The sequence below is a fragment of the Prorops nasuta genome, unplaced genomic scaffold, assembly GCF_024137725.1.
Source record: "Prorops nasuta isolate Cenicafe-Biocafe unplaced genomic scaffold, Cenicafe_Pnas_1.2 PNAS00083, whole genome shotgun sequence".
In the NCBI taxonomy this organism is placed as follows: domain Eukaryota; kingdom Metazoa; phylum Arthropoda; class Insecta; order Hymenoptera; family Bethylidae; genus Prorops; species Prorops nasuta.
In genome coordinates this window covers 85,180-106,205 of record NW_027116880.1, presented here as the reverse complement: position 1 = coordinate 106,205, position 21,026 = coordinate 85,180, and the positions used below count along the sequence as shown (strand labels likewise).

General features: G+C 47.4%; 1 protein-coding gene across 1 annotated transcript in view; it reads right to left on the bottom strand.

Annotated features, from left to right (window-relative positions):
- Window positions 1–337: 337 nt before the first annotated feature.
- The window catches only part of side-IV (sidestep IV), a 62,558-nt gene continuing 41,869 nt past the window's right edge, over window positions 338–21,026 (bottom strand). The window contains exons 5-12 of the mRNA XM_066745777.1: window positions 18,562–18,713; window positions 18,169–18,444; window positions 17,826–17,985; window positions 16,007–16,341; window positions 14,786–15,170; window positions 4,340–4,591; window positions 3,387–3,694; window positions 338–1,963 (exon numbers count right to left, since the gene is read on the bottom strand). Of these exons, the coding sequence (XP_066601874.1) occupies window positions 1,820–1,963; window positions 3,387–3,694; window positions 4,340–4,591; window positions 14,786–15,170; window positions 16,007–16,341; window positions 17,826–17,985; window positions 18,169–18,444; window positions 18,562–18,713 (2,012 nt within the window). The 3' untranslated portion in view covers window positions 338–1,819. The remainder of the gene's footprint in view (window positions 1,964–3,386; window positions 3,695–4,339; window positions 4,592–14,785; window positions 15,171–16,006; window positions 16,342–17,825; window positions 17,986–18,168; window positions 18,445–18,561; window positions 18,714–21,026) is intronic.

Here is a 21,026-nt window from a genome sequence, read left to right as displayed (position 1 = left end):
ATTATCCGACAATTGATGTCCAGCGAATTGACGCTCCTCGGCAAAATCTCCTTCCTTTCGACCTAAGAATTTAATTTACCATCTCGTTGTGCGCGATCAAGTCCGGCCCGGTGTACCGTTTCGTCGGCGTTTCTCTCCTCTCGGTGCTCTCCGAATGGAGCTGTGCGCAGAGGTAATGGACAATAGCGGGGTAGGAGTGGAACGGGATCATTCGGATCACGTACGTCGTGGAATTTCACGGCTCGAACGTTTTGCACGTTCTTCTATCTTAACGAACGGGAGGGGGCTGTGAAAAAAAAGAACACGGAACAAGCGTCTTTGTGTAAAATGGATGAAATTTACTCTCTTTATTCATTATACCATTAAGTTGAATTTTTTACGCGAGCGGACATTGTCTCCCCTTAATCTCTAGCGAATGAAATTCGGACATCGGTGTATGGCTATGATCTAGGACCAGGCTCTCGCGCCTATTTACAATAAATCTTTGTACAAAAACTAATTTCATATTACAAACAGTAAAACGCGCCTGTGAAACACACGTCGGTGATCAGGAACGAAGACATGCATCGTAGTTGGAGCTTGCGAGCCATGCGGCACGATAATAAACGGGCTTGAACGCGCCTCGCAGATTTATTCTCGTTTCCTCCCCTCGTTTACATCGGTGTCCAAACGAATTTTACAAGTTTCGTTGCAAATATCCGATTATTGTCAAGTATCGGGTATCGATATAGCGGATTATCCGCGCAAATTTCTCTCTTCGTACTTGGATATAACTATATAATAATACAATATATAAGCCGCCTTATAATTGTTACCCGTTCAAAGTATACGATAGAAGTAGACGGTGTGCAGCAGGTATTCGATAAAAGAAGAAAAATCGTCGATTCTACGTCTCGCTCAACATTGGCGTATCCGTACCGCGTGCGTGCATGGGTGTACGTGCGAATGTTGAACCGAGAATACGCGTGTGTAGGTGGGTGTACGTGTATATATTAGGGTAGTGTGTGTGTTCGTATGTACGATTAACATAAGAAAAGCGCAAGCTCGAGTCTCCCGAGGCTTTTCGAGATAATTTGCAAATCGCGTTCAGCCGCGTCTGACGGCCCGAAGAATTTGCGCGCGCGCGCACACAGCGGAGGCTATAGAACGTTTTACGATTCGACGCTCTCGTCCGATCGCGTCTCGTTCGCGTTTTGGCACCCACAGAAGACGAATGGATTCGGATTTGTTTGGCTCCTGCTTTCAACAAAAACTACCAGAGAGAGCCCTTAAAAATGACTAAGTAAAACGTCTTGATTGCATCTTCGCGGTGGGTGCCTGCCTTTGCGAGTTTCTCACACTCCTTCACTCTCGAAAATACCTTCGAAATCTTTATCACCCAAGTTCCGCCGTTATCGTTACTTCCAACATACGTATACTATTAAGTAACAAGGAGCGTCTTATTCTCGAAAGTAGTCTGCGTTCCCGCACCACACAACCACCCTGTATTCTCATCTATACTCTTTTTCCGCTTCGTCATCCACGCACACACACACACACGCACTCTTAACACAGTCCGTTCTTCTCTTTCATACTCTCGCTCTTCACTTTTGTACATAGTTAACGGTATATATATATATATATATATATATATATATATAAGTGTATCTCGCAGACTCGTTCGAAAACTTGAACACCGACTACGGGAAGAGATCCTGTTGCTCCTGATGCAGCAGCGAGCAGTGGGAGAACGTTGTCTGGTAAATATTCTACTCTCGATGAGTCCGATATGCGCGCGCGACTCTCCTTCACCGTGACACCTTCGCGAGGATCCGAGGACTCATATACAACTCTCTTGTATCCGATTCGAGCGGGTGACCACTTCTGGTTGATGGAACTTGCCCTGTGCTGAAATGGACGAAGAGACAGGCCTCTGTGGCATGGACGACAATCCTTTACTCGCCCTCTGAAGACTGTAGTACACCTGAAACAGAGAGCACAGGTCGATATATCTTTCCTGCCCAACCATGCAAACCTGCACAAATCCTTCAAACTCTTCCTCCCACCCCCTCTCTGCTATGTATAGATATAGAGATATATTACAGATGACGCGCTTTCCTCTCTCTCTCTCTCTCTCTCTCTCTCTTTCTCTCTGCCACACTGTCTTTCTCTCCATTTCCCTATAGCTCCTTATATTCCAGAACACACCTTTTCGAATGCCTTCGCCATAACCACTCGTTCAAACTGCAATGTTTCTTTCCGAAAGACGAATGTCGCGGATCTCTACTGCATTTTTAATAAAGCGTTTGGAAAGCGAAAAACTTTTCTGACTATATAATAATGGAATAGACACCTGGAGGTTTGTACATACAGGTTAAAGAAATTCGAGCGTTGCTCTCCGAGCAAACCCGTGCTCGAGAAAGGAAATTTGAATGGTCGCGAATCGAGATACGGACAGTTTGAAGCGATTGATGAGGTACTAATAGGGTACGGAAGTAGAATCACGATTATTATGCAAATAATATACATTTTAGCAATCGCACGTTCTCTCGGGCAAACGTTATTATACATGTACTTATACGTCAATGTCGCCATAATTAATGCAATTCATTCCGATTTTCGCTGAGTTGAATTTCGCGTGCCTCTGCATGAATTTTCTGGGCTGCTCGCGGAGGTACACATTTTCTTTTTCCTCCCCCTTTTTTTTATCGGAGAAAGGGGGAGAGTAGGAATAAAGCGTTGGAGAAAAAACTGGAGTATTTCAAGGGATTAGGCGCACCGGCATGAAATTCATCTGGACTCTTAATGGAAGAGGCCACTATACTACCATTTACCAGGACCACTACCAGCATTACTCCGAGCTTTACCGTTGCGTACTACAACCAGCATCAGCATCAGCAGCAGCACAGAAGGGAAGCGGAAGTCGAGCTCTCGGCGAGTTACGCGCATCGGGACCAGTCGTCTCGAATTATCGAGAAAACTTAGAGGTAATTAAACTCGCGGAAGCGCAGATAACCCAAGGCTCTGCTAAACCGGAAAAGTTAAAGTGGAAGACTGCCGCATATTAAAGCACCGGATCGTTCTTTCCTCCACCAAACTCACCCTTCGTCCTTCCTCCATACCAATACACTTGCCCCTATCTAGATTTCTTCCTGTTCCAACAACTCGCTTTTGTATGTCGAACCTCTGAATATTTCAAGCAAGTCGAGAATTCTCATCGGCTGACAGAAAAAGATGCTTCCTCGATATTATACCATCTCACTCGATTATATATCTTATCCTCTCTTGCATTCCCTCGAGTTTTATACGTTTCATGCAGCAAAGGATAGAGGTACAAGAGAGAGAGAGAGAGAGAAAGGGGGGGGGGAAGTGGATATATATACATATATATATATAAAGGTACGAACGTTTTGATTATTTCGCTGATTGTAGGCGTCCATCGCCATCTGCTTGAAATCAGCCAGCGTGGGTGGATGAGCAAAGTCTTGTCGCTGCTGGTGATTCTGAGCAAAATCGAGGGTTGGCGTTGGCAGGCAATCGGTGAGCATTGGGTCCGGCGATAGATCCAGCTGATGCCGGACGAAAGGCTTTTTCTCCGGTGACGTTACTTCCTGCAAAACTCCCCCCACTCCTCCAACGTGTTGCTGGTACTGCTCCTTCTTCCTTCTTTGCGGTGGCGTTCTATAGACCGGACTGTAAGTCAAGGGCCTCCTCTCTGTGGAAACAAGTTTTGTTCGAGTGTTGGTCCGTGAAACACGGCATATTCTCGCGGTCGATTGGTCGATTACGCGTCGTTGTCAAATCAATAAACAAATGACTAAAATAAGAGGAAAGAAAAAATTAATTTCCCCCGGAGAGAAAAAAGAAAAGCTCGGACGTTGCTTTCATGGCGCTTCAAAGTAAAATATAAAGCCTGAGAATTTACAGAGTGTCCTCTATACCACTAGCTGTACTATATTACTGATTACAAAATCGCTACCAATATTGAAGCACGCTGCGCATATTTTCCTTTGCGAGAGCGACGAGCCCCCGCGTAATCCGATTTAGCTTTGATAGTTTTAAGCATTTTTAATACAGCTGCGATATTTTAGGTAAAAAAAAAAAATTGCCATTTTTTGTGTGCATAGATCTAGCCGAAGAGAAGCTGGGCTATATATAGGCCCGGGAGGATGAAGGGAGATTGGTTTGAAGTTGAGAATCGGGTAAAAGAGTGTAGCGTCGCTGTGTGCGGAATTGGCGAATGACGGGGTTTATGAAAAAGAGGGGTGGGTAAGGGGGGGGGGGGGGGGGGGGGAAGGATGAAAGCGCACGAGGCATGTAATCGACGCGAGGCAAGCGCAACGGAGCAAGAGTCACTCACCGTACTCGTTGGGTATGATATCCGGATCGATGTCATCGACCGGTTGCTTTATCTGAGGGTGCACCGGAGTGGTTGCACCTGCTGGCGGTGGCTCGCAAACGATAGGAGCGTGCTTTGGACTTCCTGCCCTAGCGCCAGCCGAGTGTTTCCGGTAGAGCGCCGCCAGGATACCAGCAACGGCGAGTGCCAAAAGGGTTGCGGTGGCTGCCAGGCCCACCAGCAACGGGCTCAGCATCCCTGCGTCCGTCGACCCTGTACCACACACACACACACACACACACAGATTTACCAAATGCTTCGTCAACTGGAACTTGGATCGATCTTTCCAGAAACTTCTCTATCTCTGCATGTATAATACTGTACCTTCAATTTCCTACGATATAGCTACTAATAACCGTTCTCCACACGTCCCTTTTTCCTTATCGATACACACCATCAAGGATTTTTCTCAACAATATACCATGTGTACATAGCATATAAATAATATCAGTCTATTGCAATAATACGTACTGTGGAGGTTCTCCGCACTTGCCGAACGCTGCGGAGGACGCGATTATCGTCGCCCAGGATCTCCAAGCAAAATTGCTGGGTCTCCGACATCGGGAATGCCGGTAACAATAACTCGACGCGAGAATGAGGTGCGCGCGCGCGCGCGCGCCTTATACTTGTGCCGAATGGTCACTCCATCGGCCATTCAGAGTCGATGCATCGATATCGACGCGGTATATACGCGTAATAAGCAGGATAATAATTAACGAAGCTATGTCTATTATGGCGCTATTACCGAAGCCGGTGGGCGTGTATAAATAGACGCGTGCTCACGCTGCATCGAATATGGAGCTAGATATCGAAAGCTTGTATTACTATATGCTGCTATAGACTGCACGTACACACACACACACGTATATATAACACCGCAAAGCTGCAGCGTATGCAGCTATAACGCTTATATGCGCCAGCATCTCGCTACTTTTCACGTGTCCGTATGTGTTGTTATTCGCGTGTGTGTACATGTACGGAGAAGTCGTGTGTCCGAGTAAGCAGCCAGCTGCCGTCACAAGGAGAGTATAATTACATCAATTAACACACAGCCCAGCGAATCTCCATAGAGAGCGGTATACGTCGATGGTACACGGAGTCGGCCCTCGGTAAACTCGAGTGACGGACAACGCACCGCATCCTATATACCTCCCCCTCCTCCCCCTCCTCCTCCTCCTCCTCTTCTAGTATACGTATGTACAACACTCTCCCGCCATTCCGCTCTCTCTCTCTCTCTCTCTCTCTCTGCTCCACCACCATCGGAACAGAAAAAGCACGCCCTTCTGCACGATCTCGCGCAAAGACCCTGGTTCTCTCGAGCGGTTCACCCACACACACACACGCACCCTTTCACACCGAAAGTCGGAGTGTAACGAGCGCACAGTGTCTTCAACGTCAATGTCGCCTTCGTCCCCGTTGTTATTGACACAGCTCAACCCCGCAGCTCCGGAACCGAAATTCATTTTCTCTGTTTGTTCTCTGGCTCCGAGCAGCATCAGGAGCAGCGGCAGGAACCATCCTCTCCCCGTCGCTCGTCGCGCGAGCCTTTCGCGTAATGTCAATTTTATGCTGATTCACCTACCAAAACATTTCCAACGCCCGCTCGAGACTCGTTGAAACTTTCATAAGCTGCTTAACAATATTTTAATCTTTATGCTAATGTATCTAGTGGGTATTCGTTATGTACAGTAAGTTAAGGTGTGTGTGTGTGTGTGTGTGTGTATCTCGCGTTAGGACCCTCGCTCGTTTCTCTTCAACATCGAACCGCGATGTTCCACCAATGGCCAATCGGGTACAGGGATATTTTCGCGGTAGGACGACGAAATCGACGGCGAGGGAGCCTGAAGACCTCGCTGTGTTTGCAGCGTATGCGCGATCATTGTATATATGTGTACAGCATTGCCAGGCCGCCGTGGCGCGGTGTTCTTTTAGCGTGGAATAGTCGGGAAGACCGGAATAGCTAATATTCCGTGGTCAGCATCGACAATGTTAATGCAAATTGCTAGCTCGGAACCGCTAGGATTGTATTAAAGCCATCGTGAAATCAGGTTCGCTCTATTATTATTTTGTAATAGCAATTTCAAGCTTCGCGTCACATATGCGCCGCGTGTATATGTTTCACACTAATATTTACAAGTCACGAGGAAATTAAGCGATACGTCGAACGAGGTTTAAAATTACTAGATATATATATATATAATATATACCTATATATGCATAGTGCATTATTAGATGGAAACTAATATAACTCTCGCGTGTGTATATATATGTTCTATTAGAATTTTATCTCACGGATCGAGTTTCACAGATTATATACTCCGGCAAACGCGTAAATTTTTTATAACGCAACATTATTAATAAACACTGCTGGAAAATTCCTCGTAGACGTTTATAACGCGGTGTATTAAACTCGATTAGCGCCGATATAGTCGCGCGGCTAAAAGATTTCGTATAAGAGGATGAGCTTAGTCGCGAGTATATTTTATTTGGATCGTGCGCGCGGAAAGGAAGGAACGATGCTGGCCAAACATTTGTTTTATACTCGGCCGCGGTGCGTGGCTCTTATTCGTTCGGTGGAGCACCGCGCGGCGCGGCGTTTAGAGCTTTGCGCTAAAATACAACGGAATGAAATTAAACGGCATAGAAAATAGAAACGTACGTATATGGGATAGGCGCGTATAGCCCGTCCTCCACCGTTGCATTTACCCCTTTTCCACGTAATTTCATTTAATCCGACACACATTTGCGGTCCACCAACTTCAGCATCTTCAAATTAAACAGCGCGAGCCATGCGGCGACGCGCATATACTCGTACAACTATGCATTTCTAATAGAGGGAGAGAGGAGGCTGCGCCGGGGCCATTCGGACCGCAAAGAACCAAGCTGCAAAACCGATATTGCTTTTTTCCGCTTTTCCCTGCATGGCTCTTCCGCCCGATGTAACCAGGTCGCCCCCGATGCGAAGCACATGGCGAAAAACAAAGCGGGACAACGGTCAATTAAATGGCCTGTGCATGCAGCGGCACACACACACACACACACACACAGCCTTATGTATATCTTAAGCGTGACGAGAATAAAAGAATTTCCTCCTAAAACTCCAATTGTGTACTTTGCATATTAAAGGCAGACGTACGTCTTTGCTCGAATGAAAAACTAACTATACATATATATACCTGGTCGTTCCAATTAAATGTACTTGGCGTTAATTCACGCTCGGTACTTTGGGAAAAGTGTATGAGTTATATCGTTCCAGAGCAGAGTCTCTTGGAATCGTTGAATTTTAACAATTTTAATGTTCCATATATATCTGCTTTATATAGAGGTAAAAGCAGTTGCTGAATAATAATAACGTTAAGCTCGATGTAATACCAATCTAATTCGAATTATCGATTCTTGCAGCTCCGTTATATAGTTGAATTTTCTATGGAGACTCTCCGTGATGCGTGCTGCACACCAGCATAAATGTCGTATATATATATACGGTGCAATAACGGGCAAGAATCGCGGCTAATTTGTTGCACAGCAGAGAGTTCGGAATGTGCAGGGCCATGAAGAAGCGGAGGATTTGAATGGCAGAGCGTTTTTTCGAAGTACAGTTCTCTTTCTTCGGGAACAATTTGAAAAAATTTGCTTCGTGATAAGTATATACGATTGGAGAGAATCTTTATCGCGACCAGGATCGTGATGGGCTGTAAAATTCTCTCTCGTCCCAAGGCAGCAACGCAATTTGGCGAAATCGTTGAGTATAAAAAAAAAAAGCGGGGAAAAAACGAATGATTTTTAATCCGGCTGCAGAATAGCGGAGCAATTCACGTTTTTCAAAGTGGTCCGTAAATTCGGTGTTATCGTTTTTCAGAAAATAAGGATTCGTCGAAGCAGCGTAACGAGTATTCGTGACACTCGTTAAAGTTTGATTAAACTTTGATTGCCGGCTGAAGGTGAGTCAATTTCAGTTTCTGATCCATCATGCTTTTTATACAAGTTGCGACGCTTCCGGCGATGATTCTCCTCGGGGGGAGTCTCGTTGTTCGCTAACGATTAGAAGCCTGTCCGTGCTCACGGCTATACATGTATGTTATGTGCACTGCGCTACATTATATATCCTATATATATATATATATATAGTCTAATATCTACGGGGTTAGCACGACGCTCACTGCCTACCGGAACATGGGAGGGGGGCAATGAAAGAAATAAAGAATTCGTAGCCGTGTATATGTATGTAGAATTCGAGAGAGACTACCTCAGTGAGAATAAAAATTTGTTGGTTCGAATAAATATTTACAATGATATTTAATTAAAGAAACTAAAATTAATTTGATTCGTCCGCTTTTTATTTAATTGAATCAATTATTTATTGATAATAAGTAAATTATTTATTTAATACTATTAAAACGAAGAGTCACTTAAATAAAAGAATTTTTATTTTCGTAATTTTATAAGGGAGTTGTATTATTTTACTTTTAATTGGCTTATAGTTCTTCTCGCGCGGCTGTTATTATTTTGGTCCGGTTCCCGCGTATTTGGAGAGCGCGACGATTCCGCGAATTTTAATACTCGGCGTTCCCGCGAGAGCGCGGGAGCGGCAGCAGTTGGTCGTAGACCGTTGGACGACGCACGTCTCGAGCGGGCAATTGATTCGTAAAGGTATATTATCTCTTTTACATGACTCGACCAAAGTGAATGATTTTTAATCATTAATGTGTTGATTGTTACATGTATACAGGACTATGAAGAGATTGCAAGAAAAGAAGCAAGAGAGGCAAATGAGAAGAAAAGAGGTATTTTGGTGGAAAAAGTGAAAAGTAGTTTGAGAAAAGGATACGAGCGGTCTACGCCAACTTTGCAAGTTTAGCCCCCCAAGTTCATCGTGCGAGAGCAGGGATCGTGATTGCGGAGGATGGAAATGGGTGAGGCGCGGCCACGTTGATGCAGTAGTGGCTGTGCGGCGCACACATTCAACGGCGGAGCAGACTGTACAGAGTGGAGCAGGGACGCGCGGAATGGCGGGAAAATGGTGGGAGAGCAGCGGTATATAAGCACGGTGCACCATGGATTTAAGGTGAGTGGCCGATTCGTCCTAAATCGAAGCAATTCCGAGGAAAGCCGAAACCAATTTCGAAAGAATTGCATTCGAAAAGCATTCGCGTGGTAGCTCGGGCTCGTGAAGCTGTAGCATAGCAGCAACGGAAGCCTGGACTTAGCAACAAACATACCCGCCGGCCATTTTACTTCCTTCCAGCATGACCAGCTCGCGCGGAGCAGCCTTCGCTTTTCAAACTTCTGACTCACCGAGACTCCCCCCTAGCCACCCCAAACCACCCTATACCCTAGCACCGACTGCTCTTCAGCTTTCCACTCCCGTTCTTGCCTCTGGCTTCGTCTACATCAGGATTCAATATCATTCTCTCTGCGCCATATTTACTTCCGTGTTCGGTAAGACCGTTTCGCTAATCGAACCGTATCTGTACCCACCCACCAACTCCCTTCTCCCTCGGCTCTGACAAACCTAGGAAACGTCTTATCTCTCGTACGCATACATATATATATATATATATATACCTCTAAAATTCACTTCCAGCGTAGAACTTTTCACATACACCACGGTATTATCCTATGTATATATAAGCGAACATTTCAATTCGAGTCGACGCTCGTTCGATCTTTTACCATTATATTAAAATAATATCGATTTCCAGAAAGTAAAACAGAGGCTTTTTTCCTAGAAGAATATTCTTTATACAAGCGATAGAGTATAATGCCAAGCGCTTCGAGGGAATCTCTCGGGCTTTTTTTCGGACTATAGCCGAGTCAGAGATCCTGTCTGGTCGAGTCTGCCTCTGTCATTTCGCGTCTCGGTATGTTTAGCGGAAGGCCAAGGGAATCTCGAGGATGCGAAGCTTGTCGCACACGGTTAATTTTCCTAATGGATTAGCCGGGAGTTGTACGGCCACGCAGAGGAGGGGAGGGGAGAGAGCGAGGGAGAGAAAAGATGAGGAATAGAGACGGACGTGGGAGAGAGAAATTAGAGAGGTGGATTGCGAATGAACCTGCACACACACACACACACACACATATATATATATATACTTGGTAGAGTTTAAGAGAGATAGACGAGGCCGGAAGGGAGTCGCGCGGGAGCGTTCTCTTCTTCGTCGCGTGGCCCACATCCTTCTAGAGCTCCGGCCGCCAGCCAGTCAACCTTTCCCTATTCATTCTCTTACAAGCCACACGGCGCTCCTGCCACTCTGACTCACTGTTTTTCTTCCTTACCGAAGCAGAAGGAGCATCGCAGCCCCTTGCAACTCGAGTCATCCCTATGCTAGCCATTTCTCGATGAAATTGCAGCCGCGACACACAGCCATTGCAGCCACACGACTCTTTTCATTTCAGCCTCCACCATACCCTCGACACAAGCTTTTCTTGCTTTCTATGTCTCGCCCTTTTTTTGTCTTTCCCCCACTCCCCACTCCCTTTCATTCCTTCTTCGTTATCCACGCTTTTAAGCTACCGCACTCTCCTTTATGAACTATCGAACTTTTGCATCTCGCAGCTATTCGGACACCCCCTCCCCCCTCCCCCTTTACAAGTCTTTTTTTTTGTATTATACATATATATATATATATATATACAGTGTACATACACAGGATACAATAGGTGGCGCACGTGAGCAGCCTCGCTCCAACTTCTGCAGTGATATATATACGTCGAGTGGTTGAAATTCAAACCAGCGGATTTCGAGCGTAGTAGGCTTTTTCCCGCCTCACCGTTCTCATCAGTTAACCCAATGGCACTCTCGGCTCGTTAGTAACCGGATTCTTCGATTCACTCGCGACCCACTCGACTCTGTACATATATATAGATATACGTACCACGTATACAGGGGAAAGGATCCTCGCCGTTTCTCACGGCGTCGCTCCCTTATCAGCAAAGTCATTTACTCGAGAACGAACAGGTAAATTTATTATACCGAAAGCGACGTTCGTTCGTCGAGTTGGCGATTCAAGACGATTCTCGATAATAGCGAAAAGTTTTTTAACGAATACGCATGGGGGGATCGCGGGCTAAAACACACACATGCGCACAGCTTCGCGACGGTGTCTCGCGTTATCCACAGAAATGGAAAAGGGAGGGGGGAGATTGAATGGCAAAGGGTAGAGGAACGACGAGGTACAAAGCGTGAAATCGTTCGCTCTTGGCGGCCGGTGGGCGATTATCGGAGTGGCGTTTGATGAAGGGGGGGGGGGGGCGGAGAAGCAAAGGGGCCGCAAATTAGCTTGGGCGAGCTGGCGTGGAGAAAGCCACCGCCACCGCCCGCTATTCGGGTAAATCAGCGTCGCGGGGTAACGGCCGTCGAATCAATATTTGCACCTCATCAGCCGGGAGCATCGGCGGCGGGGTGTGGATGCCGCAAAGTCGGCGGCCGCGCTGAAATTAGAGAGAGGATGCCCTTGGGGGCTCCGGGCGGCCCCGCGCGCGCGAGAAATGGAAAAAAGGGAGGAGAGAGCGTCGCACGTCGCGCCGGAGAATTCAAGGTGCTGGCCAATTTTGCGAGTAAACTAATTTCTACCCTCGATGGCCCGTATTGACCCAAGCTTCTCCTTGGCTACGGCCCGCCGAAACCGCGGTAGCTTTATAATGATACATCGAAGCGGGGCACGGAGAACGCCATGACACGACTATAAGTACGTTTACCACGACGCGCGTCGCGCTTGACAATAACGCTCGTACTCCTGCCGAGCCAGTGCACACTGTGTACGGTTGCGACGCTTCAACATTGCATGTGTGTGTACATCGATGACTAACGCGTTTGCCCGTGGATTATCCGCCAGAGATTTGCTTAATAATAAGACGACGGCGTCGCAGACTCGTCTCCCCATCCTCTCGAGCGTTATACCCAACACCCCATCAGTTACTCCAATCGATCCAACGATGAAAGAGCCCGAGAGAGGCCTGGCCTCTTTGAAGCTTTGACAGCTGGCAATAAAGCTTCTCAGGATCCTCTATAAAAAGGCACTTGCGTCTGCGATTAATATCCAACGCGTATAATATAAGTACGACTCCTCCGCGCTGTGCTAAAAGGGGGCGCAGCTGTCGTCTAAGATATTGAATCACATTCTATTGTTACGATTTGCAAGGGAGTGAGAGTTATTCGCTCCCTCGACTCTCGCGAAATCCCGCTCCTTTCTTTTCCATCAACGCGAAATCTCCGGTGACGAAAAAGCTGCTGACGGGAGGAATATCGCGGGAAAAGGTGGACAGTTTGGAAAATCGATCCATCGATTGCTTCTATATATATATATATATATATATATGTGTGTGTGTGTGTGGGGAGGATTCTAGGCTGAGCCATCGGAAAAGTACGGACGAGGCGAGAATCCGACGATTCGAAAAACCGTATATTTGGCCTTTTGTTACGGTGGTGGAATTATCGCCGCAAATTGTGGTAGCGGAGGGAAGCTTGCGCGAGATCAGGATGCTCGGTGAATTTCGTGCGCGAATCGAAACCATGTTGTGGCTGGTAGAGGTCTCATCGGTAAAGAGCCCCGGATGTTGAGAGCAACAGAGAGAGAGAGAGAGAGAGAGAGAGAGAGAGAGAGAGAGAGAGAGAGAGAGAGAGAGAGAGAGAGAGGTACCGTGGCTCGCTCGGTGGTGGGTGAATGCGCCTGGGACGAAACGAAATAGAGAGTATACAGGGTGTACCCTTTGATTCGCATCGCCAAAGAGTGTCGTCGTATAATAACTCACTTATCCCCTTATCTAACTACGTACAAACACACACGAGAGAGAGATAACAATTTTTCCCATAATACCTTTCTCCGTCTATAAAGGGATTTGAAAAAGGTTCTCTACGGGAAAAATTCAAAGTCCTTATATATGCATGTAGTTATTTGCGGAGAGATAAACGAGTTTTATGTCCACGTTCCGTGGCGAATTAAAGCGTACACCCTGTATGCATTACGCGCGGCTAACCGTACGAGTGTGTTGGTGGAGGGACGGAGATGGGTATGCGCTATTTATCATCGGTCCAATTCGTAGTGGGTTACGGCGCAGTGAAAGCCAGTGAAACGGCCGCCAGTGGGTACACAGGGGGTATGGGTGTTCGTTGATTGAGAGTAATCTGTTTTGTTAATTGCAAGGTTCGCAGAGTCCGATAGCTGTGGTTGCGTTGCACTGCGTTCAGCATTACAAGCCGTCCTGCCCTACAACACCCCGCACACGCTTACATAGCCGACTCTCGCCTCTGCTAACCTCCGCGTCGCTCCACAGCCTTCCATATTCCCCGTCACTCTCATCCTTTGCCCCTCTGCGTGATACGTATATACACACTCTCTCTTCGCATCCATCGAGGCAACACCACCGCTGTGTTGCTTCCACAACTGAAAGGTAGGGAGGGGGGGGGGGGGGGGGGTGAGTCTAGCTAGTAGCCGGTTAACCGACTAATTGCAATACCGACGCGTCTGCTGCCGGACTATTTGTGCATTTGCGATCATATCCTCGTGCGGCTGATCCGAGACGCGATTCGGACGGATTGCCAACGCTCTCCCCCCTCCCCCTTGTTAATGGATCGTCAAAAGCCAAATTCACTGCCGCATTGTTCCGAAGGAAAGTCCATTTTTCAAACGCTCCCCCCCCTCTATAGACCTATATGTGTGTATATATTGTATTATTGACAGATTTATACGCAGGGAGAGCCGCGCGCTCATTGGTCGGTGCGACGACAACAAACGCGCCTTACCCCAAGTAAGTATATTTATATATATATATATGTAGTGTGGCGATCGACTTTCTGACGAATTGGAGGAGCAACGAGGGAAAACGATTCAATCAACGCCCTTTGGAAGCCAATGCACTTTCGATAAACCCACTCGTTTTCTTTTTGCTCCTCTTCTCCCATGCTTTCAGCTATATCCAAGAGACGAAACACAATTGAGACCAGCGGAGAGTGAGAGAGAGAGAGAGAGAGAGAGAGAGTGTAAGAGGAGGAAAAAGCCTCAAACTTCTCTGACCAATCCTTATCAGGAGTTTCTCGCATCGTCAGTTTTTACGCATTGCATCATTCAACTTCTCCCCCCCCCCCCCCCCCCCCTCCTCAATCTTCCTTGTCCAAATACCACGTTGGTTCATGTTACGGTACTTATTACGAGGATAACAAATCTCGAGGTAGAAAAATACAACGATTGTCGAGAGGAGAGGGAATAACTCTGTATAGCCCGAAGGTTTCTGGAAAAATCTTTGATTGTGTATCGGGAATAAAGAGACGGGGCGCGGCGGCGTACAAGAGCTAGTAGCTATTATATATAACATGGTATAAAGTTAAACGTGTAGTATATATGTATATAATATATAGCATAGACACAGGAAAAGAAGAAGAAAGTAAATAATTTATGGCGATACACGTACCAGTGGTATACATGGCCACACCCTTGAGCGTAACGGGTTCCAGTATAGCCGGGTCGCTCTTTCCCTTGGCATTGATGGCGTAGAGAAAAAGTCGATAGCTCCTACCAGTGGTGAGTCCAGCCACCTCAAAAATCGCTCCGTCGGAGGAGCCACTGGCCGGCACAGTTTTGTTAAGTAAAATTGGACCGCCGTCCTCGTCAGCGACAACCTCCAATTGATAGCTGTGTATGGGAAGACCACCGTCGTAGCCCTCCAGGCAGTGCACCATTAGCCCGCTTCCGGATTTCGAGCTCGATTCCTCGGCTTCGAGAGCTCCGACCCCACCAGCGGACATCTCCGTGGCTGTGCAATTGTGCAGGGAGTACGGTCTGCCTGCCGCTATTACCTGTGGAAAACGCACAGTGTCGTTCTTCGACGTATATATGTATGGGTAACCGCGCGTCTGACTATAAACAGTGCTCTACTACTGCGAGACTGCAAAATACAACGGTGTAGAGGGAGAGAGAGAGAGAGAGAGAGAGAGAGAGAGAGAGAGAGAGAGAGAGTGCCCACTTCACCAGAGACGAAGGCGAATCCACGTGGTATATGCTAATTTGCTGCATTGCCTAAGAGAATGGCCAAGGCTCGCTCTCTCTCTCTCTCTCTCTCTCTCTCTCTCTCTCTGTTTACCAGATTGACGCAGAGATACGTGCCCTAAATACTAATGCGAATTTCATTCTGGTTCGATGAATAATAAACGGATGACCGAGAGGAGAAGCAAGGTTCCAGCAATAATGGCGTACGGCCTCGAAAATCAGGTAGTTTGAAAGGAAAGTTTAATATCTATAGGGTCAAGAGGAAAAGAGTACACCGTGGATGAAGAGGGTAGTGGGGGGCTAGGAATATATTGTTTCTTATAGAAACCTAGAGAGAGAGAGAGAGCGTGCTTTGTAAATGTTATGATTCGGATCCGGAGATCCAAGTGGAGAATGGGAAGAAGGGTAGAGAGAGAGAGAGAGAGAAAGAGAGTACGTTGCGTCAGAGGGGATGAAAATTAGGTTAAGGATGGGGATAGAGGTATATAGGGGAAGGGCAAAGAGAAAAGCGCAAGGTAGTGGAGGAATGGTGCATGGAAGAGAATAGTTGAGTAGAAAAGGAGATGGAAGTTTGAGTTTGAGAGGTAGCGGTGGGGGGGGGGGGGGGGGGGCGAGTCCGAGGAAAATGGAGTTAGCGTATACTTGCCTGAAAGAGGCAGGGGACTCGCTGTTTGCCGACCTGGTTGCTCGCCCAGCACGCGACCGTGCCGTAATCCATTTCCGTGGCGGGCGTGTAGTTGAGCCTGGAACCGTGAAACTGTTGGTACTCCTTGAGGCTCTCGGCGACGGAAGGTGTCCCTGGCATCGGTACGTGCGAGTACCGCGAGTGAGGCACTTCCACCAACTCTCCGGAATTATTGAAAGTCCAGTGGAAAGTCAGCGGCGCCGGGTGACTCTCCACCGAGCAAACCAACGAAACCGTTTCTTGCTTCAAGGCTCCGACCACCACTTCGCTCTTTCCCTCCTTGCATACCGGCGCATCTGAAAGTGCAGAGTTTGCTCTTCACTACTCGACTTTTCGCAACGTCAACGTCACCCCGCAATCTACCCGAATTCCTCCCACACCCTCCCCCCCCCCCCCCCCCCCCCATACCACTTTTACCTCCACGTAAACTCCTTCGACCCACCCCCGTATACGTCCCTACGTCAAAAGCCACGTATACGACCCTCATCGAAACGTGTTAAACGCGTAATGAAAAATAATCGATGGAAAATAAGAGTCGTCCACTCGATCGTTCCACGCACAAGTATACGAGTGTATAGAGATGGTAGTACAATTCGAATCTATATCTTTAAAACACCGGATGGAATCGATGCGAAAGTATTGGATCGATGCTTAATAGACATTGCTGGCTTCGCTATAGAAAAGGGGCCATTAAAAGTCTGCTATTATATCGGACTAGCTATGTGCTTTCGCTGAAATTTAATTGCTCCGCTACAAAAAGGCACACCGTATTTCGTTTCACGGAAAGCTCATTTGAATAATTGTACAATAACTTTGCCGAAACTTCCCAATCGTGTACTTTGTACGTCGTACCTTTATAACGCGCAGTGTCCTGTAGCTTTGTTCCATCGGTTCGCGAATATCGAAGGAATTTCGCGGTTCTCGTCGAACGATAAGAATCCAACTTGTATATATATAGTACGTATCAAGAGAGAGAGAGAGAGAGAGAGAGGGGTGGCAAATACAATTAAAGGACACGTATATATAGATGCTCGCGCGGTAGAAGGGTCGGGATGCGTCAGTCAGGATGCGATCGGTGGATGCCTTTGGCACCTCCCCCCTCCTCCCCTCCCACCCCCCCACGGGCAATGACACTCGTTCGCGTTGGCCTGGCTTAGCACATTGCCAGGCTGCGTTCACCCACACATGAATATTCAGTCGTGCTTTACATACATTGAATATGCATCGCAGTCCTTCCTTCCCTCTTAGGTCATTTACAAGATGCAGATACGACGGGCTACCACCAGGGGCACTACCATTCTAATAGAATAACTCGCTGCATCGTGTTTCACACAGAAAACTATATAATCTCGCCCCCCGTGCGCACGGAAAGCCTTTTTCTTTTCCTTCTCCTTTATATCCCGGCCGAACACGACCCTCGCGCGACCCGATCATCGTCCTTCTCTTTCTCGAGAGAGAGAGCTGCTGCTGCTGCTGCCTGCCCGGGCTCTCGAGCATCAGCTTCGAGGGCTCGCATCCCTAAGTACACACAGCCAACTTGTTTGCTCGCGCTCTCCGTTGCCGTCGATTAAGTCGTTATCGAGGATTCGCGCCGTAAGACCCAAATCGCCCAAATTACCAAATTGCCAATATGCGTTATACCGGTCATTAAACGCTGGTCGAGAAATTACTGCTATACTGTCCCGTTCACTCCTGCAACGCGCGCTCTATACGATCGATCATTGCGAAGGAATAAAGCTTCGAGTTTAATTGGTTGGTGCCCCGCGATAAGAAGACTCACACATTATCCGAAGAGCGACAGCGTTGCTGGCAGTTTTTCCCTCGATGTTGGCCGCCAGGCAAGTGTAATCTCCCGCGGAGTACCGCGTCAGTCCTTGGAGAACGAGAGAGTGATCGCTCAGGACGATCCCACTCGTGGCGTTATTCTTCAGCTCCTTTCCCTGGGAGAGAGAGAGAGAGAGAGAAAGAGAGACGTATATGTACGTTGCAAAGAGGCGTCATTGTTGATACACATTCGCGTTATGAACATCGTACGCGGTATATTTTATGCTCAGCGGAACGGAAAAGACCGATGAGCTATGTATATATGTATGATGAAGAAGAAGAAGAAGAAGTCTACTCACGTCCTTGAACCACGCCAGCTTGTACACCTTGGGGTTCGCCCTGACGATGCACTCGAAGTAAACGTCGTCGCCCTCCTTGATGTCGTCCGGGTTCAAGGTCTCCCCCATTCTCAAGGTCACCACTGGCTGGTACTGCACGTCCAATCGCCACTTATCCTCGAGGGCGCTGTCGGGTATCACCGGGTTCTCGGCGCGACAGGTCAGATACTTACCGTCGTCCTCGATGCTTGGCACGAAGCTCAGAACGCTCAGGGTCTGGTTGTTCTCCAGTGCATACTGCGTGTGCATGTACACCAAGTTTCGTCGTTAGGGACCATTAATTACTCCAATGACCTTGGAGAGGAATAACGGGACGGGCTGTTATACATATATAATTCCAGCGGGAATACTCACGTTCTGCGCCATCTTCTTCATCTGTCTGTTGGCCTTCCACCACGTTATCACAGCTTCCGGTCTCGAGCCGGTCGTCCTGCACTCGACCTCGTAATTCTTGTCGGCGGATATCTTGGACTCCTTCGTTAAGATTTGCACGACCAACGGCTTGACTGTAACGATCGAGAGGTTTTTCGTCAGTCTGATAAGTCGCGCGCGCGCGTGCGATGGGAGATTCGGCTAATTTAGGAACAATGATGAAGCGAATTAAATACACGGGTTGGAGAGGAGAGAGATTTGGATGGGAGCCGAGGGAAGAAACGCGCTCCGGTTGAAACAGATGTTGGCAATAATAAGCGGATGATTCTCGTTTGGTGGTTGAACGGGGTGTGGAGGGGGGGGGGGGGCGGGGGGTGAGAGATAAATGGGGGAAGGGTTGAGAGGGTCTCGAGGCTAGGAAGAATAGGATAATATAAACGATTACGGAGTCACGAACGACTAGGAGGATTCCAGCTACGCGTTTTACTCGAATGGCAGTCGGAAGTACCCTCTTAAGATCGTGGGGAAGAACGCGCGCGGCCCGACGAGATCGCTCGAGCGGAGCCGATCTTGGCCGAGGGTTGCACGTAGGTCGAGGCATCGCCCGGCGCGCGCCCATAAATCTTAATTATTTAATTTCTGGCCCTTCCACGAAGCTAATATATACGTATAATACTACCGTGCGCTACAACCGGGACAACCCACTCGAGAACGCCACTTGTTCTTTCGAGAATCTCCTCCTCCCATTTTGCTCGGACAGGGACATCCTGTAATTTAGTTGACACTCGCGTGGATGAAATACAGCTCTTTGATAAATTGTTAATGTCGCGCTAAACTCGCCTCTAATCGCGTATATAAATATTTTAATAACTTCACTAACGAGTGCTTATATATATATATATCGAAATAGGGAGCGTCCGGTTTGGTTAGCTTCGAAACGGACCAGTTATCGTTGGACGATACGAAGAAAGAGCGAGACGTTTGATCGGAGCCGATAAAAACGTCGATTACAAAATAGACGCGAGCGAGCGAGAGAGAGAGAGAGAGAGAGAGACCGGTTCCGTAAAACCAGATCCCTGCTGCTGCAGAGCCGGACGAAAGGCTCGGCACGGATGTTTTTAGGCGTGTTTACCAGGACCGATTGCTGTTATCGTTTTGTCCAACATCGATTTAGCCAACAACAAGCTGCCGTCGTACGCCACTCATCGAACAGCACTTTGCACCTTTCCATTTACATGCAGGGTAGCTGCCTCGCTCCACGGTGTGTGTCGGTCGTCATCAAAGCACCAGTGACGCTTCTCTCTCTCTCTCTCTCTCTTCCGGGCCAACAGACGCGCTCGTCGTCTAAAAAATCACCGATATCCCTCTCGTAACTTCCAACCACTCGACTATAAAGAGAAAAACAACTGGATTTCTCCGGAGAAGAAAGTTTCTTACGCTTCGCAAAAGTCATAAACAATATGTATATACCACACGTGTAATGTAAAAGGGATAAAGACGCCCTCGTGCTACAGAGATTTCTCATCAGAGGGTTTTTTCATTGCAACCGTACACACAGCGACCGAATATTCGAAAGAGAAATAACGCGTGCGTTACACACGGTAGATCCTCGATCGCTGAGAAATAGCCTGGAGCGCTATCGGCGCTGCCACCGACGCGCGCGAGCGGGCGAGTTTATTCGTTGCTCGGTAAAAAGTTAATCGTTTATCGCAGGCTGTGTATTTTTTAGCGTTGCATTTTGCCGCGATGGCCAGCGAAGCAATAATAAATCGAGGGACAAATCGTTCAGCACCCTTTTAGCGCCGCACTTGTGTTCGTTGACCCGTACATGTGTCGGCCGGCTCGTTCATGAGCGCGATCAAGCACAAATTTGCGTGGTTTGCCACTGTAGTGGTGCACCGAGCTATCGGCACGACTAATTACATTTACCTTTTATACCTTGCGGAGATGGCGTGTTGTTTGCATTATAAAACTGAATATGTCCCTGCGAGTTTACCCGCGCGCACGCGCCTCGTTACTTTGATCTTCCTCGCTTTATAGCGTATATATATATATATATATATATAGTACAACGCGATCGTTCTCTCTATTTGCCTTTTAATCGTTTCCACTCCAGTTAAGAAATTCATGATCTCACGCTACTACTGCTTATTAAGAGTTTACTCGTGCGATTTTTACCCAACTAAGAGAGCGATCTTTGCCGGGAGACGACGGGGAGAGGGAGGGTCGATGGAAAAGAAAAGCATCGTGGATATAATAATCGGTGCTGGAATAATTTCACTTGGAAATTAATACTGTATATATAGATATTATAATTGAAAATCGATAAATATATTAATAATCAATGAGCCTCTCCATCCGCGCAACGCAAAATGGAGTCCCCTCATTAGCAATTCAGTCTTATATTTTGAGGTTATTTAAATGCTAAAGGCTCGGTGCTTAAGCAG